This window comes from Cololabis saira, chromosome 9 (genome assembly GCF_033807715.1).
Source record: "Cololabis saira isolate AMF1-May2022 chromosome 9, fColSai1.1, whole genome shotgun sequence".
NCBI classification, from domain to species: domain Eukaryota; kingdom Metazoa; phylum Chordata; class Actinopteri; order Beloniformes; family Belonidae; genus Cololabis; species Cololabis saira.
In genome coordinates, this window is record NC_084595.1 from 36,620,332 (window position 1) to 36,644,483 (window position 24,152).

Consider the following 24,152-nt stretch of genomic DNA (forward strand, 5'->3'; position numbering starts at 1 on the left):
ATTGATGGTTCACATTCTAGAATGTTTTTGATCATATACTTTATAATTATAGTGTTTCATATATAAATATTTTCTTTAAACATGCCTCTCTTAGTTGAAGTTGTGGTGGTTACAGAAGTGGGCTTGGCTCTGGAGGACCCAGGTTCAAGCCCCCGGATTGCAACCGAGGTGAACCACTTTGGGCCCCTGAGCGAGGCCCTTCACCCTAACTGCTCCTCCAGCTGTGGTAACACAAACAAACTAAATCAGTTACATGTCTTCATAGCCTGAGCACTGAGTGAAAATGGCTATAAAAATGTGCTGGTGATCCCTTTTTTTACTCTGCCTCCACTCTCCAGCTGTGTGTGTGATTGAAGATAGATCCAGGTTGGTACAGTGAAATATTACACCATTCCACTTCCTGTGCCATTCACATAGTGTAGCAGTCACAGTGACAGAAAAGGTCTAACAGCGTCTAGTGCGTGTGCACCTTAAAGAGCACTAGTAGAGGGGTTATTTGCTGATTTTTAGGGAGAGTAAATTGAATAATTTTATAAACTGTTGTGTTTCCCTGTCCAAATAAAGGCAACCATTTAGCCACAAATAGACTCAGGCACTGAATTTACTGTTTTTTTTTTAAAGTATTGTATTTTTAATATATACATTTGTGTTTTTGTTTAGTTTGTCAGATTGTCTTCAGGTGGCATCTAAATAACTTTGTTTTTGACTGCAGCTGGCCTCGTCAAAAAAGCCCCGGACCCCCCTCTCCTCCGTCTACCACAGACTGTCCCCCCACCCCACTCTACGTTACATTGACGTAAAGACTCCACTCCTAACCTTATGCGTCACATTAACGCACATCCCAGGTCACCTCATGTACATGTTTTTCCTACAGACTCATTTCTCCTGCACTTTAGAACCAACTTGTAAATTTTTTTCTTTTAATATTATTTGTTCTTTTGTATTGCACCAATCAACACAACACATTCCTGTTGTGTGTTAAACTACTTGGCAATAAACTTCTTTCTGATTCTGATTCTGAACAAACCGTTAGGTAGCACCCTATAATGTAATAATTTCCTGAAAATGTAATAACGCCTGAAAATACAATAAAATTTGCACTTAACTCAATCGAAAAATGTAACAAAACCCAATAATGTAATAACTTCCCCAATAATATAATAAAATATCCTGACGGATATTGTAATAACATTTTTACCAATAATTTAATACCTTATTACGTTATTGGGAATTTATTACATGGTACTAAAAGTCTGCAATTTAACTCCAATAGTCATTCTGGTGTTTCAAATCCAGTGTATATAACATTCTTAGATACTTAAAACACAAAATGTAGAACTCTTGACTGAAAATGAACATATATATTACATTATTTGTCAAGTATTACATTATCAGTTTTGGAAAAAAAATAAAGACCCACCTGAAAATGTAATAAATTCCCAATAATGTAATAAGATATCAGTCAAGATATTTTATTACATTATTAGTGAAGTTATTACATTATTGGATTTTATTAGGCTACATTTTCGATTGAGTTAAATGCAAATTTTATTACATTTTCAGGCGTTATTACATTTTCAGGAAATTATTACATTATAGGGTGCTACATGTTATAATGCAACATTAAGTTTAATACTCATTTGAGTATTTTTATTCAGGACAAGAGTAATTTATATGTTTGAATATCTTTAAACCACTCTAAATAATTTCTATAAACTGAAACCTATAACTTACAAGGATGCACAATCAATGGACAACAAAACATGATAAATTAAACTAAATCTAATACACAAGTTGTGTATTAGATTTAGTTTAATTTATCATGTGTAACACAACATAACATTTTACGGTGGAGTTTACACAATAAATAACTTTAAATCATCCTAAAGCCTGAATTATGGTTCTGCATTCTGCGTTAAATCGTGTAACGCGGAAGCATAAATCATCCTAAGGATGGCCGTATTCCCAGGACCCGGGTGTTGTGAAAGCTCCTGCTCCCTCTCTCAACATTGCGTTGTATTGCGTTGACCCCGCCCCCTCCGTGGGCGCCACGGCGTCCTCCCAGCCCATTGGTCGACGGACACGTCAATCAAAGAGCGAGGTCGCAGTATTCCTGGAATCCCACCCTTCAGTCGAGAGGTTGGGAATGGTCAACACCGCTGAACCGTGAGGGAACCGGGATTTATACAACGGCAAGAGCCTGGATTTACTGGATAATCAACCATAAACAACACTGAACAAACATCCAACCCTGTACCAGAGGTAATTGTTGTGTTATTTGATAATTCATATCAGTAAAGGAGAGTTTCATGGCCGCTGCTCGAGCTAGCAGCGTGTTTTTCTCCTCCAAACAGTGGCCTGTCTGCATGTGTGGCTGCCTGGGGACTGTCTGCCCAGTCGATCTAAAATGACCGTCAGCTCAATGTGTCCCACTCACGATCCCCAGCCTTTCAGTGGGAAAACAAGCTGTACAAAGTACAGCTTATTTACTTCCAATTGCGCATTTTGTCTGTTGTTATTGGGATTTGCACTGCCTATCAAGCTAAAGCTAAAGATGAATCCAGTGATGATGCAGTTGGGCATGTTGGGATTAATGCCACTTATCTGCTATCTATATTAGAATAAAGAGATATGAACCAGGTGCATGATACCCTTTGATTTCTGTTTTTCTGTTTTTGTGACCCTGAGGTTTGCAGTGTTGATGTAAGTGTATGTTTTTCATCATGGTTATTTGGGTGAACTGGGTTAGGGCTGTTTTGCTTTCATTACGACACCAAGGCATTGCCCTGTGTGTCTGCGACAGAGGTGTTTATTCTTTCTCCTAGTTTGAAAACGACATGGATAGGTTGATTTGTTTACAGAGCCCTGAAAAACATAGTGTCTTGCTCAAATAAGGTCTGCAAGCTTCCGGGCAGGGTTATTTCAACTCCCTGTAGACAGACATGCATCAGGTTTTCCCACTAAAACGGGTGGGGATGTCTCAGGTCATTTCTCATTTTCGACGTCTCTAGGTTTGGTTTGTAAGGCCCTGTTAACCATTTAAATAACAATGGAGTTCAGTTATATACCGACACTTGGTGACCATTAAATGAAAAGAGAGGTGAGACGGCATTTAATTTTAAAAACTCAAACTGACATTAAGTTTTTCTAAGGGAAACAAAATGTCAGGTCTCCAAAGGGGGAAAAAAACTAAGCATGTGGAGATAAAAGAAACAAGAAAATTAGTTGACATGGGTTAACAACGCTGGAGATGTATAATTCCAAAATTTCTCCAATTGTTTTTGCTTATTTCTTATCAACAGTATTGGCTACAGGAAGAGCACCTCAGCATTCTCAGATAAACTTTGTGGGCATTATCATATATATCTAATTTAGAATTTGTTACCAAAAGTACTAAAAGTGTAAGGATCTGTCTGTAGGGCAAGTAAAAATAATTCAAAACCAATATGTAGTGGCCATGAACTTCAAAAATAAGAGTTTAACTGAATGCCTATTGGTCACGTTATGCTTCTATTTAGTGCCCTACTGAGTAGTAGTAATTAGGGTTGCACCGATGCCACGTTTTCAAACAGAGTACAAGTACTTATATTTGAGTACTTGAACCTGAGTACCAACATAGGTTCTTATTGATACTATTAGACTTTGTACAATCCATTGGAAATGTGTGTGTTTTTTTTTCTCTTTTTTTGACGGTATCAGATCATCTTTATGATAATAAGAAATTCTTCTTTCTGACATTGAAAAATTCAATTAAATGGCATTGCTACATATTTTTCTCAAAAAGAAATACTCTTTTGTTATTACTGATTGTTACCTTACAGTAGTTACTATTACTGTACGCAGAGTGTATGATCACTTCAGGTTGCTAACTTGGAAAAAAGAGAATTGCAATAAGACAGCTATGTATATGTCTTCATGAAAAAGGCAACTAATCCTTTAATGCATAATAAAATATATGAGGAGACTCTCATTCTTTGGGTGGATTTTTAAGTTTCTTGTCAGTAAAAAGAAACATGAAGCGTTTGGCAGTATTAAAAAAAAAAAAAAAAAAAAGTTCTTATCTGCTGAAATTCTATAGAAGAGCTAATGGCAAAATCAAGGTTATTTTTTGAATGCTCCCTACTATTGTTTTAGAGTGACTCACTAAAAGAAAAACTTGACCTCAGTCACCATAGCAATCAGGATAAACATAAAACATCTACTTGAACCTCGCAGGACAGTAGCCGCCCTGTTTTTTTTTTCTTACTTAGTTTTTTGTAATATGATCAGACTAATACATATAGATATGTTTAAGCCTGTTGTGGGTGACATTTAAAGAAAGTGCTCGTGACTCTGTCATCAGGCAGGCTTTTGATTTAAAAGCAAACCTCTTGTTATTTATTTATTTTCTTAAAACAGTATTTCCTCTCTTCCTGTTGCTTCAAAGATGTGCATTCAGGAATTACACGCATTAGGAAGGAAGGAAATACTGCTTGGTTGAAGTCCAAAAACTATACACACACAAAGAACTGAATGTCCTTTTTTCCACTGAGGTCAGTGTGTCCATATTTCAGCCGGACGCTTTCGTTTTTTTTTTGTAATGCTCCCTGTTTTTCCACTTATTCTCTCACTAGCATCCGGTCTTCCTCTCTTCACACTCAAAGGTCAAACATAATTAGCAGCAACTTAAGCTCATGTTTCAAAATATCCCCATACTTATATGGTACATTAGAGCCACTGCGCAGTCGCTTGTTTGTTTCTAGCGGTCATCATGACTGGGTAATGACAGCATTGCCGAGCGTAGGACGAGGACTGAGGCAAAGCTTCTCCCCGTATTTGGCTGAAGAAAATGCAATCATAGGTTGTGATTTCTCACAGATTTCTCAAAGTGTGGCTGTCACACTAAGTTGCTGTGCACGTCGCTTTGTTTGTACAAACGGAATGCTTTGAGGAAATCTGCTGTAGGGCTGCAGCTATCGCATATTTTGGTAATCGAGTATTCTATCGAATATTCCATTGATTAATCGGATAAAACATACTTAAATAGAAGACAAGACAGCTCACTTAATAAAAACAACCAATTTGTTTCCGTTATAAGAAAAATTGACATTTATATACATATTATGCAAACTAGTAAACTGTTTCCAGCGCGTGCAATTTTCACCAATAAAGGTCAAGGAGTCAAAACCGAGTCTGATGACACCACCCATGACTCTTTATGTCAAACAATTCAAAAAATATGGCAGAAAATAGGAACTATCAAATATCGACCAATCACAAGAAGGGGCGGGGCTAATTTGCACCAATTATGGTGAAGGAGTCAAAACCGAGTCCGATGACGCCACCCACGACTCTTTATATCAAACCATTCAAAAGTTATGGCAGAAAGTAGGAACTATCAAATATGGACCAACCAGATGAAGGGGGGGTGCGTTTTTTGGCGTCTATCGTTGCCACGGTAACGCTTTTGACTGAGAAAAGTAATGCGCATCGTCGCCGGATGGAGACACACATTTTGATGTATAACGCACCTTGGTGCACGTTACGGTTCGGGCCGCATTAAAGGCCGAAGAAATGGCATAAATTGCGCCAAAATTATACGATTAATTGAAAATGGCCGACTTCCTGTTCGGTTTCGGCCATGGCGCCAAGAGACTCTTCTTTAAGTTGCGACATGATACAGGTGTGTACCGATTTTCGTGCATGTACGTCAAACCGTATTGTGGGGCTTGAGGCACAAAGTTTTCTAGGGGGCGCTGTTGAGCCATTAGGCCACGCCCATTAATGCAAACCATTAAATATCAAATTTTTCGCCAGGCCTGGCTTACCTGCAAAATTTGGTGACTTTTGGGGCATGTTTAGGGGGGCAAAAAGGCCCTCATTTCGTTGGAAGAAAAACGAGAAAAAAAACATCCCCTACAGATACAATAGGGCCTTCGCACTGTAAGTGCTCGGGCCCTAATTACTTTCAACTTAACATCCTGATACATAAAAAAAAAAAACAGAAAAAAAACAACAAATGTTTCCCACTTATGTTTTCCAAGTATCAAAAATAAAATAAAAAATATTCTTAAACGCTGCAACGTTTAAACAGAAATGCTCGGCTGTGGACTGGGACTTTGAACAAGAGTCTTACACAATGTGCATCGGGACCTTAAATTAAAATTATCCCATGTCTTTGTCATCTTCTGTTTCTTCCTCTTATTACATTCGCTTTGCTGCGTTTGCTCATTGTCACTGTCACTCAGTGTGGTTACATGCTAAATCAAGCTATTGGCCACAATCTAGCTAAGGATTAAGCTGGAGTTTCCAAGAAATCCAAGTATACATGCTTGAGAAGACAATCGATTATTGAGTGAGGTGCGTTCGACCCCGCGATGCTAGGTGGTGCCATGCACACGTTTTGCGTAGGCTTTCTTCCAGTTCATTCTTTGTTGTTCGCCTTCTCCTTCTGTGTAGATTTTTTTGGCTTTTGCAGTGTTGTCACTTCCGTAAGGGGGAGTCCCGGGGCAGTCAATCGCTCGGCTAAGCGTGGGTTGCGTATACATGCTGGAATAACTCGGAATTAGGCCCGCATTATCTAGCTCTAATAACTCGATCTAAAGAGCTTCAGTTCTGTTTGACTACAGCCTGGCATAGCTTTTAAAAATTCGATATTGGTCGGATTAAGGCAACAATTTGACTTTCTGTTAGAGCATGTAAAAATACTGACTGTTTTCGGTCCCGGCCCGGCATCTTTAGCCTTCAGCAAAACTGTTCACACACGTTACAAAAAGAGGCACCAAGCATACGTGTAAGCACGTTTTGTCACACTAAAAAGAATCTGTGCGAAACGTGAGCTTTAAATGTATTTTTTAATTAAACGAGGCTTTGAAGCAGAGGAAATTCCTCGATTGTTTTTTTGTAATCGAGTCACTTGAGGAATCGCTGCAGCCTGATCTATTGCTTACCGAGATGACATCAGCTTAAACATGCGTGCATGCATGTTAAAGTTTTTTTCTTTTGTCTTAGACTGGCAGCAGAAGTCAAGAGCTCTATCCAGTAAGCACGTCTGAGTTGTGCAATCCGTGAGGTGCTGGAACATGAGCAAGGATATCTTAAATGTTGGCTGCGTTTCAGCCAGTTACAAGCCAGTGTCTAATAATAATAATGAATATAGATGTACCAATTGCTTGGGTGGTGTTTGCTTATTTTTTTTTAATTTTTTTTTTAAAGACGGTTACAGCAGATTCACCTTCTGTAAACGTGTCAGGTCTGGACGTTTTTCCAAAGCCAGTAATTACAATACAGTTCCATTGAGCTAGATATAATATGTCGCAGACCGTTTTTTAAATCAGTCCTTAAAAACAGCCACGATGAGCATAAACAACATGAATGCTAACAAAGGTGGCTAAAATAAGATCCGTTCCTGGAATTCTTCTGTTGCTGAGTATAGAAGTTTCCGAAACTTGATGCTTCACCTGAGCCCAAAATAGATTATGTTGAGCAGGGGCTTATTTTCGGACATCACATTACATTACGAAACTTTTAAATCTTGTTTCATGCAACAAACACTGCCTGCTGAAAGCCAGTGTAAGTGCAGCAATGAATTTTGACTGATTTTGAGCATCTGACCTCCGCTTAATGTCCATGTTAATTCAGACTTGTCAGTTTTGCAAAAAGGCAAATACAGCAACTTATTTTAAAGTCAATGTTGGTGGAATCCAAATGTTTGTCCTGGTTTTTGTTATACCTTTCTATTTTGAGATGTAAAAAAGAACTATCATCTGCTGTGTTATGAGAGGATACGTCATCCCTAAAAAAATCCTCTAAATTCATATATTCATTATCATGGAGCCCTATTTCTTATTTATTTTTACTCTCAGTGATTGTAGCTGCCTTTCCATTATCTTTAAAAATTTGTCAAAATGGAATTTACATTGTATTGTAGAAAAAAAATTATGGTTGCTTGATTTTCTGGTGTTTCTATAAGGAATACTGCCAGACTGTTGAAGATTTATTCATTTATTTAAGCAGTTTACTGTATGTGACGTACCAAAAAGTCATGTCTGCTTTTCTGGAGAAACTGGTTCCCGTGGGCACAGTGCTCAGGGCCGTCACACAGCTGCCTAGCCCTTGCTAAGCCTCCTAAAGAAACATTTATTGTTAGACCGTTTGCTAATTACATCCACCCATGTGCTCACCATGAATTTCCTCATACCTGTCATTGATCTCTTTGCAAATGAAATGGCCTGATGGGGTTTCTGCATTAACGCCAGCTTTTTACCCAAAGTGTGCCGCATTCTGCAAACTAGCCCATAGCTCAGCATTATAGGACCGGGAAACGGCAATCTGCCGAGGCTTCACAAAGTGCACCAGCCCTTGGAGAGAAAAAGGGTCACAGTAAACCAGCAAGCAGCACATTAGAGTTACTGTCCATGCTATCCAAAGACTCTTTCATAAATTATGACTCATCTGTCACTTTACCACAAACTTTTGCATCTCATGAAAGGAGTTTTCCTGCATGTGGTGGGAAGAAAAAACCTACCTGAAACAGAATGCCGAATCCTGTACCCAGCAAGCTTATCAGATTGTCCATAAGTGCAAGCACAAACAAAAGACCATTGTACCAATCCATATTAAGAAGCGCATTACCTTTTTTACACTTCTTGGTGAGTTTTGGATGTTGTGATAAACATTTCAACTGTTTAAATGATCATTTCTTGCACGACAAAACATTTTTTTATCACAAAACACGTTGCAGATTTCAACCTCTTTTCTTGAGTAAAACTAATGATGGTTACAGTCGGTGCTTTCAAACATACAAATGAACCTTCCAAGAAGTACTGGACATTCATCGTTTTTATTCTTGGAAGGTTTGACAGGAGACGGCATAACTTTGTTGGAAAAAAATGGAAATATATTTGCTTTAAATATACTGGAAACACACACTGAGAGAAGACCGTGTAACCTGATGCTGTTTGGGAATTGACTCGTATATGAATCTACAGGGTATATCTTTTTAAATTATTACTTTTAAGATTATTCTGAATCAGTCAAGAAAATTGAAATTGGTGCAACTTGGTAATCAAAAATAGAAAAATGAAATTGTTGCCATTTATTTTTGATTGGATCTGCACATAATGTTTTGTGGGAGTATATCTGAGCATTTTCCACAAGTCTGCTTCATAAAGCTGTTTGGTAAAAATTTGGAAAAATAGGTGCTGAACCTAAATGTGCCGACTGCAGACACACAGATGGAGGGTTTTTGAAGTGCTGGCATTATTATCTTTGTGGTTTTTGCAGCTTGTGGTCACAGATGTTATAGCTGTAAGGACAAGTACCAGAGCCAAGTGGAGAGTTATTGATTTGTGTGTTGTTGTGTATTTGAGGCTATCAGTTTCTTGATAAGGTTTCCCAGAATCTACAGTTGTTTTTACCGCTTCCCATAAGTGCATGTTTTTTTCTCCACCCCTTCTTCAGTGCTCAGCAGAGGATACATTGTATCGTAGGTTGTAAAGCATTTCACCCTTGTGAATAAAATAATCCTTTGGATTCAGTCTCTAAAACACAGATTTGTGTTCTGGCACATATGTGTGAACGCCACACAGCTGTATTTATGTCTCGCCTCGTCTCTAAATTTCAACTGAAGATGATGTGTTCTTTCCCTTTTCTTTCTCTCTCTCTTTTTTTTAAGCAGGAACATACTAAAATACTTAATAACTTAACATCCAGCCAGATGTAAGCTGTTAACTATTTTCTTCTCAACTATGTAAAAATGAAGAAATTACATTAGGTCTATTAAATTAACTAGGGTGTCCACCACAGAAATAGCTGTTGTGAAGGGACTCTTTACTATTAAGAGCCACTAACTTTTCCATTGCGGTAAATATACACAAGAAAAATGAATTATTCCACATGGAAACCAAACACCTGGTTGAATGTCTTTTAAGTTTGTCCATGAAGGCTTCCTGATTAAATAGTAGTTCTTAAAAAAAGTGAGGGTACTTTACGATAGATTCGGGGATAAGTGACGTGTGTTGAACTGAATTTTTTTTATCTCTATGGCATTGTTTCAACAGTTTCTAAATAAAAATGTGTTTTCAAACGATGCCTAGATGATACAGTTGGATAAATAACAGCGCCCGTTACCGTAATGTGAGCATATTTCTCTAGAAGTACGCATCACTTGTGAGATGCAAATATTTGATACTCGTATCAACTTGTTTTCTTCACTACTATGTGATAGGAAAATAAGCATCCATCATGTTCTGAAGCGGTTTCATTTTTGCGTGGTGATTTGCTTGTAGGAATATCACAAGCTATGAGCTCGCAACTCTGTTTAACATTGTTTTAGCACACAGAGTTAAGACATGAACACGGGTGCAGAAAAACATTTTGCAAATGTATGTTTGTAATGGTTGCACCAAAAATATTGATAGTTTTCCCCATTTATTCATAATCATAATCAGGTTTATTACCAACAGTATTAATAATGCTTGTGGTGAGGGTGAGACCTGTTGAACCACTTGTATAAAACTGGCTTTGCCTGTTAATTTTCCTGTTAAGTTTGTGTTTTGGTTGCAACTGGCTGGGTAGGACATTGTTTTCTCAGGTGAACCATTCACAGGGTTTTGTGGCATGCTCCAGCTCGCCTGAGGTGAAACTAGAAGAACTGCTGGAGATTGTTAAACAAACAAAATCAAAAGAAGGCAGGCTTATCGCAAAGTATCACCGTCTCACTTGGTGCACTGAGACATGGGTTCTTATTTCTTTTTAAGTACCCACTTCATGATGAACATGAGTTGTTTTTTTTTGTATTTCCTGTCGAGATCATTTTTAGCTAGAATTTATTTAGCAGAATCTTAAACTATTTTTCATCATATTTTTGCGGAGAGTCCTTTTGCATGACCATTATTATGGTAATTAGTCATCCATCCATCCATCCATCCATCTGGATGGATGGATGGGCCACCTCCTCTAGCTGTCCTTTGTTGGACATGCCTAAAACACTTTCCTAGGGAGTCATCTCGAAGACACCCCAATATTTTTTTTCCTGATATGATTTAACAATAAATCTTTTTGTGTATGCAATAAATGTTACACACCTGTGAGAAATGCTGTTTCCAGAGCCACCGGTAAATACATCTCAAATGCCTTTGTGCAGTATTTATGAGCTGCAGACACTGAATGTCACTACATAGGAAGGTTAAAACACAGCCAGTTAACAGGTTGAAGTATCTTTCGACCTGATGGAAGAGGCCTGTTGGCATTACTGTTAAATACATTGTGATATACCGTTGATTGTCTGTCCAGTTGATCAGTTATTTTATTTGCTGGGACTGACCGTGATCATATGATGGTCTTTTTGGGTAGGACAATAATGACCTAGGATCTTTTGGTACTTTTCTTTTTCTTTTTGAAATGTTGCTTTCAACAGATTTGTTGTATAACGTTCCAACAGTTCCTCTTCAGATACAGCAAATGATATTAAACTGCCATTGAAACATCTAAAACATGCAGGACGGTGGGGACTGTAATTGCCTGGCCCTGCAGTAGGCACCGCCCTAACTGTGTTAAATCCAGTCACGGTCTTGCTTAGCCCAACTTCTGTATGAGATGATTTTAAGCAGATCACGTACAAAACAAGAGCACGGGAACTGATCCTCCTACAAAGACACAATGTTGTACATCGGAGTTGTAACAAATCTCCACCCACATTTAATACGTGCTTACTTTGCACATGCTCCAGCTCGGTAGTTGTTCCTTTAATCATTCTCACATTCAGACAGTTCCGCCTTATCTCTCTCTTTTCGGGAATAAATAAGATCGTCCCTGATATAAGATTGGTAGATTGCCTGTGCTTAGTTCTGCGATAGTTAAACGTTTACCCTCAGACACATCGAAGTGCATTTTGTCACTCTCTGAGTTTTAATTCACCAAAATACTGTTGGTGTCCCCATTTAAAGGATAGTGCATCTTTATGACTGAACTTCTTTACAGTGTGGTGGTTGTTTTATGTATCGTTTTTGTGTGATTTGTGTGTTAACAGCTCTTTGTCATCACATGTTTACCATTGTTTATTGGGGGGTTTGCCCTTTTTTTCCTGTTCTCTCTCACAGGGCTCCTCCGTGCGCGTTGCCTCCCAGGATGTTAAGCTTGGTGTTACAGTAGTGGAGAGGACCATCGCATTTAGGTCAACAATCAGTGGCTCACCCTCCTGCCAATCATGTCTTACTTAAGCATCAGTTCCTCATCCAAACCTCACCGCAGCTTCGTCTGGTTTATCTGTGTTCTTCTCAGCTTCTGTGCTCTTAACACTTATGGCAAAATTGGTAAGTACTGAACTCTACTAATGGAAAATTAACTTTTTGATGTAATCAGTGAACAATTCTGACCTTGACTAGGGGTCACTGGTGCAGTGGAGTGAGTAGTTTCAGAAAGATTTGATCTTTGAGTGAGTGAAAGTGAGTCTCATGAGTCTGATGCATCTTCTGTTGTCATTTCCTTATTTTAACTATGAATACCGTAATCACTAATAAGCTAACCATTTCCCCCCCCACAGTCCTTACTGTCCCGGAGCAAGTGAGCCTTTCCCCAGACATGCCTACACAGAAGCTGTCTATATCCTGGTTGGGAGGAGCAGCCACAACCTTTGACCTCATCATTTTAAGGACAGAATTCAATGAAACCGTCTTCTACGTAAGAACTGTGGTTCCTTTTTTCCTCTCAGTTGAGTTGCCATTGAGCTGCAACTGTCCTTGTGGGACCTTTGGCAAATATGTATAATTCCTTTTTAACAGTATATATATATAAAAAAAAAAATCAGAAGCTGATATTGATTTCCTTTTTTTTCTTGTTTTTTTTTTTTAAAGTCCAGGTGTCATACTTCTACATTTTTAAGATCCTAATATTTCAGGAATATTTCAGGAATTCATGTCCATCAATTTCTTCTCTGTGTAATTTATTTATTAAGTTATTTTTTATGCCTGCTAGAAACTTTTACCTTTTTTTTTTTTCTTTCTTTTTTTTTATGATGCTCTGGCTCAATTTCTCTGTGTTTTCTGTGTATTTGTAGGACACAGTGTCTGCGATAGTGAATCATGATAGTGGTCGGCACCAGTGGAACTGGACTTCTGTTGAACCTCTGGAATGTACATCACTGTCAGTCAAGGTCCGCTCAAGAGATGGACAAGCAACAAGTGGATGGAGCGAGACTCAAATACTTCAGGGTCAGTTGACAGTTATTAAAGCCATGTCTTTTAATGAATGAACATTTACATGCAAAATTAGCTTGACTTCCAACCATAGCTTGTCTCACTAGGTGTCATTTTAGCTGGACTAAGATTTAACATTGATTTAAAAAAATATTTTCTCATCCAATCATTCAATAATCATGTAAATGTAGTTTACATTTACTTCCTTTGCTATTTTAAACAGTTTGCTTCCTATAGATGTACCTCACTCTGCTTCAAACTTACTTTTCTCATTAACATTTTGTGCCCCCCCCGTTCAGGAAGAGATCTCCCTATCAACCCGGACATTCAGGTCTATCCCAAGAGCAGAACCATACCTGTGGGAGCCAACACAACTTTCTGCTGCATTATGGGAGAGGGAAAGTTTTTTAAGGGCATCTCCTATGGCAACAAAGCTATGGATGTTACACGACTGAGTCGACGGACTTATGCTACTACAGCGTTTCATCAGGGACCATCTCAAACCTCTGGAGCCAACATTCTTTGTACTTCAACCATCAAAAACGACCTGTCTGGAGTAGTCGTGTTTGTTGGATGTAAGTTAAATACATAGGGGGTTGAGGGGGTGAACATTTATCTGATCTACATGGTGTGAATGTGGTTGAAGTCGCAGAAGCTGAATCCATATTGGTCTATATTCAGTCCACATTGGCTTTTCAAAAGAGAACAGAACTGGATCATGTCCACACTAGTGTTTCAGTAATGATTTCCTTCCAGCGAACACAAATCACACGGCCATCCATGGCCACAAGAGTGATGTCAGTCTGAAAACATTTACTGCAGATTGTTCTTATAGTGGGCCATATTATCTTTCCTCCTACACATGTCATGCAGTGTGTTGTTATTAAATACGGACTTTGTGTAACGGCTAAAACCAAGGACAAAGTCAGCAGAGCTGCTGAGGCACATCTTTGTGTTTTATCCCTCTTATTCAGGTTTTATTGGCACTTGGCAACCATCTGAGATGCATTACTAACACCTACAGTGTTATCTTCCAGTGATGGTCACGTGATACAGGCTTAGTGAATGTGAGGAGGATATATTACGACCCAGAAGAGCGATCCATAAAACATATCAGTACAACAATGCCATTGTCAACATTTCTGATTTTGTCCATCAGGATTGGACTGTGATATTTTTGGTTACAAAATAACACGGAGTGAAATGACTGTCATAACTGTCATGAAAGTTTCACACTTTGAAAAGTATTTATGTGGACTAAGCTATAAAGTTGTTCAAACTCGCCAGATGTCATTGGACTAATGTATGATGTAACAGCGTATTAGCTTTTATTTAACAGATTTTTTTTTTATTTATTCATCTTATTCAGAATGTTTGTCCAAATGAAATATTGTTTGGTACGTACCAAAAATATCACAGACCTCATCTCCAGAATGAATGAAGACTATCTTCTGTAATCTTCATCTATGTTTTGAAGAAGAGTACATGTTTAATTTTTGACCCCATTTTCAGATCCGCCACTACTCAAGGATTTCGCGTGCGAGACTCGTGACTTGATCACAGCTGTGTGCCAGTGGAAAGAAGCACGAAACACTCTCCTGTATGGAAAACGACGAACACGCTACTCGCTGAACAAGAGGTATGCAACTACCGTCACAAAGTACTCGCTTTTAAAAGATTTAGACTGTTTAAACATCTACAGAGTATAAAGTGCTATGCAACAGAATTTCTCTCAATAAGACAATGTTCTTTTGCTGTTTGGAAAATCATGGAAAGCCAAATCTTCATGTTTGTTTGTTTTTTTTCTGTATATGTGTTAATGTGCCATCACCGAGGGGTTACAGCGGGTGGCGACTAGAGATAACGGCTCTGAGTTATTTCCCTTTTATGTCCTTTTCTTTATCTTTTTGTTTTTAGGTTGCTTTTCCTTTCTCTATAAACTATTTTCTGCACAGGGAAAAAAAAACACAGAGAGGGAAAGAGAAAGAGAGAGAGGGAAAGAAAGACGAGAGCTATAAAGCACTTACCAGTCTGAGGGACAACTTGTTTCCGATTGGCTCTCTTCCAGACTCTTTACAGGAATATTCTGAAAGCTGTCCAATATATGTGTTTGTGTTCTCTGATGTACTTTAGTTTGATAATTTGAAGTGATTATAATATTATTGTAACATTGTGTTTTTTTGTTTTGTCACACTTCTTGTGATTACTGTATCTTGCAGGAACTGCAACGACAGCTCACAGCTGACGTGCAGTCTGCCTCGCTGGGACAGAAACCTGACACTGGTGGCTGAGAATCCTCTCGGCCGTTACAGCCTCTCTGACTCAGCTGAACTTAGTCACAGAGGTGGGTGGCTCGCTCTTTGCTTAACACTGTCTCTGGATACATGCACAAGACTCAGATGGATACAATTCATATCCAATGATTGTAAATTTATACCGTATTTTCTGGACTATAAGCCGCACCTGCATACAAGCCGCATCTGCTCTATTTTTTAAAAAATAATTTAAAAAAGATATACAAGCCGCATCCGCTCTATTTAAAAAAAAAAAAAAAAGATATGAAAGCCGCAGATATTTCTGTTGTTAGATTAGATATTTACTACATGTACAGAAGGATTTTGAACTGTAAATGATGTACATGTTTGTACCTAAATAGATCCTTTCCTAACAGTGTCTTTTAACACGGCAGCAACTTTGCTGATTAAAACGGCACAGAACGAAGAGAAAATAACCGGTATTTATTTATCTATTTATCTGTTTGAAATCTGCTTCTACCTACTTCTATCTGCTAAAGAAGAAGTAGCGTATTCTTCTTTGCATTTATTTAGTCTTAGTTTTGATTCTAATTCCGGTTAGAGCGCCCCGAGCGGTGGAAGAAAAATCCACAGAATAGAAACCTTTGTATAAGCCGCATGGTTGAAAACCTATGAAAAAAGTAGTGGCTTATAGTCCAGAAAATACGGTCATTCAAGTTGAGTGAAAACGGGAAAAATAAAAATGTGTGTGCAAATAGAACTTTTACTCTTTAGTTTACTTCTTGTTACACCATTTCTCCTCAGTGTGTCCAGTAGCACCAGTTGAAGTCGACGCTCCTGACGATGGCATCAATGCCTGGAATGCCACTGTGCAGTGGCAGTGGACGTACAGCAGCTATTCCTCCCTGGCCCTTGTCTGCCAGGTAGAGTTGGACAACAGCGGGCTCAAGACAAAGGTGAGTAGTATATGTATATGAATGTCGTGACTTGTGTCGTTGTACTTGAACCTGTTTCAAACACGTGAAGCAAATGTGTCAAAACAAGTGTGTTTGTGTCCAGCGTGTCTTCACTGGTGTGGGTCTTCAGTCTGCGTTTCTGTCAGACCTACATCCTGATGAGGAATACAGTGTTCGCGTCCACTGTGGAGCCCAGAAGAATTTCTGGAAGTGGGGATTTTGGAGCAAACCGTTTTCCTTCACAACAAAAACCTACGGTACAGGGTTTGATTGTGGCATCTTCTCATCATCTCATGTTTAAGCTCAGTTTGATATTTATATATTTTTTTTCTCCATTTGTAGTTCCAGATGCCCCCGACGTGTGGATGTGGATGAACAAAGACAACACCGGACTTGTTGTTTGGAAGGTAATGTTGTCTTGCTTTTTTCAACTTTGAATTTGAGTTAATTATTGATTTTTAGTTGGCGTTTAGGTCAGTCATTCGCATTGCCAGTAGTCTGCTCTAGTCTCCCCAGTCTCTTCAACATGTCTGACTCTTCATCAATTAAACAAGGTTTAAAATAGTCTCCAAATTTTCTCCCCTGTTCCTTCTTCTCAATTTGATTTCTTTTAGCTTTTGACTCGACAACAGAGCCACGGTCATATCACGGGATATGAAGTTACTCTCTGGAATCCTGAGGAAAATCTACAGCACACAGAAGTCGTTCCACCTGATACTCACTCCGTACGAGTCAACCTCACACAAATGTCCTCCTTCAGCAGTGACGCAACAGTCATAGCAACCGTCATTGCAAAGAGCTATAAAGGAGCATCTCCAACAGCAAGTGTACCTCTGCGTTCGAATGGTATGTGGAAATAGAACGAGTGTGTATTGAATATTTTCTCGAATTGTAAAGAGGGATTTAAAAAGATGAATTTGTCATAGAAGCCCTGAGAGCACCTGGGGCTTCACAGGCTTGAAATGCTTGAAAATGAAAGACTAAAGCAGAGGCTATTTACTTAAAAAAAAAAGTGAATATGGAGTTGTTTTGCTCTACGTTTAAACATAGATGCTTTCTTTTGTCTTTCCAGATGTGGAACCTCCTAATTCGTCCAGAACGGTTTATACAAACAGTGGTTTTTCCCTGTTCTGGCAACGCAACGACAGCAGCTCTTGTAGTTATGTGGTGGAATGGTACGATGCATCATGCGCGGCTGACTGTCCAGTGGAGTGGCTCCGTGTGGCTGCTGGAAGTACCAATGTCTCCATTGAGTCAGGTATTCTAGGCATGCAAGCTTGTGAAATCAGACTGTTGTTTTGAGCAAGTTTCAAATGCACTGCATGTATGTTTTCTCACATGCTCAACTACCTGCCAGGAGCGGGCTGTGAAACTTGAAATGTTAATGTATGTAGCACTTCATAATCTTTTTGTTGTGTAGAAAGAGAGCTGGAAAATCTCAAGACTTGGTTTGATGTAAATAAATTATCTTTAAATATTAAGAAAACAAAATTCATGGTTTTTGGGAATCAAAATGAAAGTGATGGTAATATTAAATTAAAAATATGTAATGTTGATATTGAAAGGGTTTTTGAGACTAAATTCCTTGGGGTTGTCATCGACCAAAAGTTAACATGGAAACAACACATTGAATACATTAAAGGGAAAATTTCAAAATCACTCGTAATCCTGTATAAATCCAGAAATGTACTGAATTCCAAGGCCTTGCATTTGATCTACTACTCATTGATTGTTCCCTATTTATCTTACTGTGTGGAATTGTGGGGATCCACCTTTAAAACCACCTTAAATTCAATAATAAAACTTCAAAAACGAGCCATACGTATCATCAATAAGGCTGATTACTACGCTCACACAGATCCACTTTTTCTAAATTCTCATGTTATTACATTTTATGATTTGTTTTATTATAAAATCATGCAAATTATGTTCAGAGCAAAATCAAAAATGCTCCCTGACTCAATACAGAGGTTGTTTTCAATTCAGGAAACTCCCTATAATCTCAGACGTGTCTACAATTTCACTGTACAAAAAGCTAAAAAAGGTATGAAAAGGAGATGTGTCTCCATTACTGGAGTTAAATTCTGGAATGATGCCAACATAAATTTAAAAACATGTCATTCTCTTTGGGTTTTAAAAAAAATGGTTTGTAAAGCTATTTTTGAAGCTTATAAGTGCAATTGACTATCTGTTAATGTTTCTTTGCTTTTCTATTGTTTCTTTGCCTTTTGTTGTTTCTTTGCTTTTCTGTTGTTTCTTTGCTTTTCTATTTTCTTTTTGGTTTTCTGGAGGTCGGTAGCAACAAAAAGAAAGTTGTTAATATAGGATAGGCTTTTATAAGCAGTTTGCTTCAGCCTATGCCTTTTCAGTCATTGTTCAACACATTTTTGGTTTTGTATGAAATGTTAATGCTAAGCACAATGTTTTTTTTTGGGGTGTTTTGTGTTGTCATGACTGAATAAACTTCATTCATTCATTCATTCATTCATTTTTAATTTTCCCTTGTCAACAGCCAACTTCCAGCCTGGTGTGAGATACAACTTTTCCCTCAAGAGCTGCCCTTCAGATTCCCTTCAGTTAATGGAGAGATGGCAGGGATACACGCAGGAGCTTGGTGAGTGTTGTGCTGCATGTGGAAGGTTTCACCTCTTAGAAAAACGTATTACGTCAGACATACAGCTCTACATTTTACTGCAGATTGAAGTAATTCTATCTGTTTCACTATCAACCCTCCTCCACTATTGTTTCCCCCCTTTCCTTAGTGCCCTCCAGTCCTGTCCATCTGAGAATCAGCCGGGACTATTCCAGTGTCATCCTTACCTGGGAGGAGATCCCACTAGTTGACAGAAGAGGCTTCCTCCTGGGCTACAATGTTTACATCAACAATGGTTCCCAGCTCACACTGCTTGGTACATGTTTTTCTAAACAGTACATCTGTTTATAGCAAATAACTTGAAAAGGGAAAAGTAGACAAAACATGAATGATTCAGTTTTTATAAGACACTTTTTGTCTCAAGTATGTTTTTATATGTTGCAAAATTTAATTTCCTCTCATTTTTGTTTCTCATCTTGCCCTTTCAATAGCAAATCTGTCAGACCTTGGGATGAGGAAATATGCTGTAAAAGGTCTGTCTGAAGGAGTCTATAAATTTACGGTGAAGGCATACACGTCGGCAGGCGAGGACACGGGCGCCACTGTCTCTATCACAATGGAGCCACGCGGTACGTGAATAAGCAACTTCATCTACAGTACTGTAGTGTCTTACAACAAGTCCATATTTGAATGTGTAATATTTATTTTGTTGCTTTCAATTAACAGCAGAAGGATTAATCCTGGAAATGTTGGCAACTTTGGGAATCGTAACCATATTGCTGCTCACTGTTACCTTCATTTGCTTCAAGAAAAGAAAATGGTGAGATTATTTTTCTCTAATCTTGTGTTTCTCATTTGTGTTTTTGACATAAGGAAACAAATGTACTTAAACCATCATTGGCCAGGATCTTAAAGGGGACCTATTATGGCATCTAATACCTATTTTAAACAGGCCTTGAATGTCTTAAAAACAAGCTTTTGATTGTTCTTGCTAAATAAATTTGAAATTCTGCTTGATTATAATGTTATTTAACAAGTTATGTTTGGTTTTACTAGGGTGAAAAAGGCATTCTATCCAGACATACCTGAGCCCAAGCTGCCCACTGATTGGTCAAGGACACAGGTACATTAGCATCCTAATTCACTCATCTGGTTATTTCTCAACAGCTTTATCTAGCGAGAAGTTTGATGATGCCGCCCCCTATTAAAAGTGATGCAGCGGTGTTGTATTTTTCTCTTTCAGGGCCCTCTGGATATAAAGCCAGCTCGCCACAGTATGGTCCACATCGTAGAAAAGCCTGAGCGTGATTCTAGTAAAGAAATGCTTGTAGTCATTCCTGAAGAAGATGAGGATTATGATGGGCAGGGGATAGAAGATGAATCAGTTGACACAGACGAGCCTCTGGCATTGCGCTACTACAACCAAGTGGTGGATGATCGCCCCATAAGACCACGTTTTCCAGACTCCTCTGTCTCTTCTGCATCTTCTTTGGATTCAGCACACACCGACGTGACATACACAGGGATCCAGACCTCAGGTTCTTCTTTGGTCTTCCAGCCGGATCCACAGGGCTCTTGTGGGGACGGCTCTGCCAGCTTTGGCGATGGAGCCGGGGGTTACCGGCCCCAGATGAATCCTAAACCCTTGAGTGATGAGATGGGCCTGGATTCTCCAGAGCCGTTCTTAGAACCCCAGGTTTCTAGCTCTGGGGGTTACAAACCCCAGACATCTTGGCATTTAGACTCTCCTACTGAGGCCTGTGACAGGAGCAGCTTAGCCCCCTCTCTTGGATCACCCACCTCTATTGCTTCCACTCAGTTTCTCCTGCCTGATGGAGAGGAACACGCAGAAGAGAAACGACAGCTTTCGTCAGCGGCGGCAACCTGGTTCTCCAACCTACTGTCATCCACAAAACCATGATATCATCTCATTGTCCCTGTTAGCAGCCATAGTTTTATGGGTTTAACATTAATTGTTATTTCCTTTTGTGATTGTCGTATTTCAACAACTCTGACTTAAACATGGCTTTAATGATATCCCCTCCAGTGCAGCACTACACTGTTAAAACCCCTATTCTGACAGCAGGTCATTAATTCTTTTTAAGGTGTTTACATCAAACAGAAATGCATATTTAATTATTTCCATTTCCATACTTATAGTATAAATCAAAATATGTACATTTGTATATATACATATATATGAAATAGTCTATTCTAAAAAGGATTATCCTCAGAAGATGTATTCTTTGTTAATACCATAACTGAACGCATCCCCAGGTTACCTGGCGACTGTTGGATCCCCTCACGGCCTTTTTCTGCGCCATGTTGCAATGGGCATTTCACCATGACATATCCTGTGTTTTAGCTGAGTATGTCCAATTTATAGCTTGCATTTCAGATGTTTTTAAAATAGCTGAACATTGAAAAACACGTAAAGGTTGAGACAATTTTGAGGACGCTACAAAGTATCAGCTAAATTTCCTGTCCAATACGTTCAATGATGTTGATCCACTGTTGGGGTAATCTTGGCTGCTGAAAGCTGATGAGCCACTGAAAGAAAATATGCCTCTTGGCTGTAAGAAATTATTGGAAAGGTGCGATCACTTAGATCAGTACCAAGGTAGCTCCCATTCTTACTGACATGATGGTTTTTTTCTCACACTACTGTCTAATACAGCGAGATGTTAATTGAAAGATACACTTCTGAAAGAGATCTCCTACTCTACCACACAGATACAGGAGTGGTGCTTTCTACTATGGTCTGGAAATGCATGGGTGGTGAACCCATCAGATATACACTAATATAAGCTAGAACATAAACATAGACTGATGTAATCTAACACACTATTGTTACGTTTGAGTGTCTTTGTTTTGTTGACCAGAAGAGTTTATTTTTTATTATCGTTTTCTTGTTAAGAAACACATTTTACCGTCAGGCCAGTGCCCTTTTTTTATTTTTTAAAGCTTTGCTGTTTATTGTGAAAATGGTGATTGGTGTATAACGTTTTTGATTTGCAGAACTTACGTTTATGGGTAATTACAGTGGCTAAATAGCCTAGACAAGCATAATGCTTCCAGTCATTTTAACCATATCACCTTTTGACTATCTTTGTGAAAAATCAAGATGCTGCAGTAATGCAATTCACAAATAATCTGAAAGGCATTGAGTGAATGCAAAGAAGTCATTGCTTCATTTTGATATTTGAGCCCCAAGTCTTCACTGCGTTTTCAATCTTTATCTTTTGAATGCAAAAGCCACCGTTGAGTTTTATGGTTGGGGAAAGGGACCAAGGGGAAAGCATGTATTGGGAAATGATTTTTCACACCATCATGAAGTTTTTTTTTTTTTTTAATATGTAGGGCAATTACTTTACTTTAGCTACTTGGTAGCAGTTGAGTTTCCCCAAAAACATGATCATTGTTTCCTGGGTATTATGCGTTTTCAGAACGCACCACTGGCATGGACAAAAGCATCAGAATGCACAGTCCATCCTTTGATACACTTCTCCGGTGGTCCCAGTCCTTTATTTTATGGTATGTTTTGAGTCAGGGCAGGGCTTGCCTGTGTGGCAGTTTGTGTTATAATATTTTGTAAGTGCCTCCAGCCAACAAGCTTTAAGTAAAACTACTGTGACGTGGAAAGATGACTGACCATTAACCATGTTGGAGGTCTTTAAAGATGAACTGGTTACTGGTACAGTCCATTATGACAACAAAGAAAAATATAACTTTGTTTTCTTTGACTTGTAAAGCAAATCTGAATTTTGAGTTGTTTATTTGAGGTTAAAAAAAAACTTTGGAGATATTAGTATTTGATTCAAAGTAATTGTAAAGAACTCTAAGTATCTAGTTTTAAGTGTCTAAAAATGGCTGCACATTGTTTTTTGTTATTTGAAGTGTGCTTTCTTAAACAAGTGTGACTTTTCAGATATGTTACATGATTTTTTTTTTAAGATAAATATATTTGCACATCTTTTCTCAATTCCTTTATGCAACTAACTGTACATAAATATTTAGATTCTTGTTTCTTTCTTACATTACAAAATGTTACTTTTTATTAAGATGAGATTATTCCACAGAACATAATGCTGACTAACCAGTTGTTTTTTTTAATGTAAATGCTTGTAATTGTGATACCACATAGTCTATCAAAATGTGTATTTGATGTGAGCTGAAACACATGAAAAGTCCTTCTGAAATATCATGTTTATTGAATTAAGAATGCTCTTGACTTCAGCCATCTTTACATTTTATCACAGCTGTGTTGCTTCGCCAGAGACTTAAACCATTTTGAGTTATGCAAAGGAACTCCTGGCATGTTTTTGTCTGGTTTTGTTTTTTCCCCCTTCTCCTGTAAACATTATGCAGGGCTGTCAAGCAAATCTTCATCTCTGGCCCAGGATATTTTTGTGAAATTGATGCATGCTGTATAAGATATTGCTTTGGAAAAAACAAAGTGGCTTGTAAACTTTTCAATTCCTTAATTAGGGCCCGAGCACCTACAGTGCGAAGGCCCTATTGTATCTTTCTGTTTTACCATGGATTAATTAACACTAGCACTGACTAACCCATTGCATGATAACATGAATGTGTGAATCAGCCAAATGCTTTTCTCCCTCAAAGTTCAGTAGAATTTACAGTATTTTGCAGATTGTGAGATTATTTTATTACTTCGGAAACTGAACAGATCATACATTTCTTCCTGGTGAATGCATAATGTTAACAGTGATAATGCAAATTACTGTGATGATAATATACCTGTTTGATGGCAATAAAGTGATTTGTCTGGCCACTTAACACTGAGTGCTGTTTACTTTTTTTGTAGCATTCAGTTTAGTCCAGTAGGCCTCATATGGTACTATAGAGATATACCTTTTTTTTTTTATGCAGTTCAGTTTTATGTATATATATCTATTACCGGTACAACAGAAGTCGTCTCTCTTTCCAAAGACCCAGAAAATGACCCCTGAGCAATGATAACATAAACTCCCCTAGTGTGAGAAAAACCTTAAGCCAAACAGGGGCAAGGAAAAACTCCCCTTTAGGAGGGAAGAAACCTGGACCAAGACCTGGCTCATAAGGGGGACCAGAGAGATCAGATGGAGAGAATGAAGAACAGAGAGAGGAGAGACACAGACACAATGTTTACTTGGTGCACTACAGAGTCCTTACA

The 24,152-nt window shown here is 38.4% G+C and overlaps 1 protein-coding gene across 1 annotated transcript; it reads left to right on the forward strand.

Moving 5' to 3' along the window:
• Nucleotides 1–2,103: 2,103 nt before the first annotated feature.
• lifra (LIF receptor subunit alpha a) lies at nt 2,104–23,776 on the forward strand. The gene is made up of 18 exons (XM_061729425.1): nt 2,104–2,262; nt 12,081–12,293; nt 12,524–12,660; nt 13,037–13,190; nt 13,475–13,750; nt 14,688–14,814; nt 15,395–15,519; nt 16,235–16,386; nt 16,490–16,643; nt 16,729–16,793; nt 17,001–17,232; nt 17,459–17,644; nt 18,899–19,000; nt 19,149–19,295; nt 19,471–19,608; nt 19,706–19,799; nt 20,036–20,102; nt 20,223–23,776. Exons 2-18 carry the CDS (start codon nt 12,188–12,190, stop codon nt 20,898–20,900), a joined length of 2,940 nt encoding a protein of 979 aa, XP_061585409.1. The 5' UTR covers nt 2,104–2,262; nt 12,081–12,187; the 3' UTR covers nt 20,901–23,776.
• The last annotated feature ends 376 nt before the right edge of the window (nt 23,777–24,152 follow it).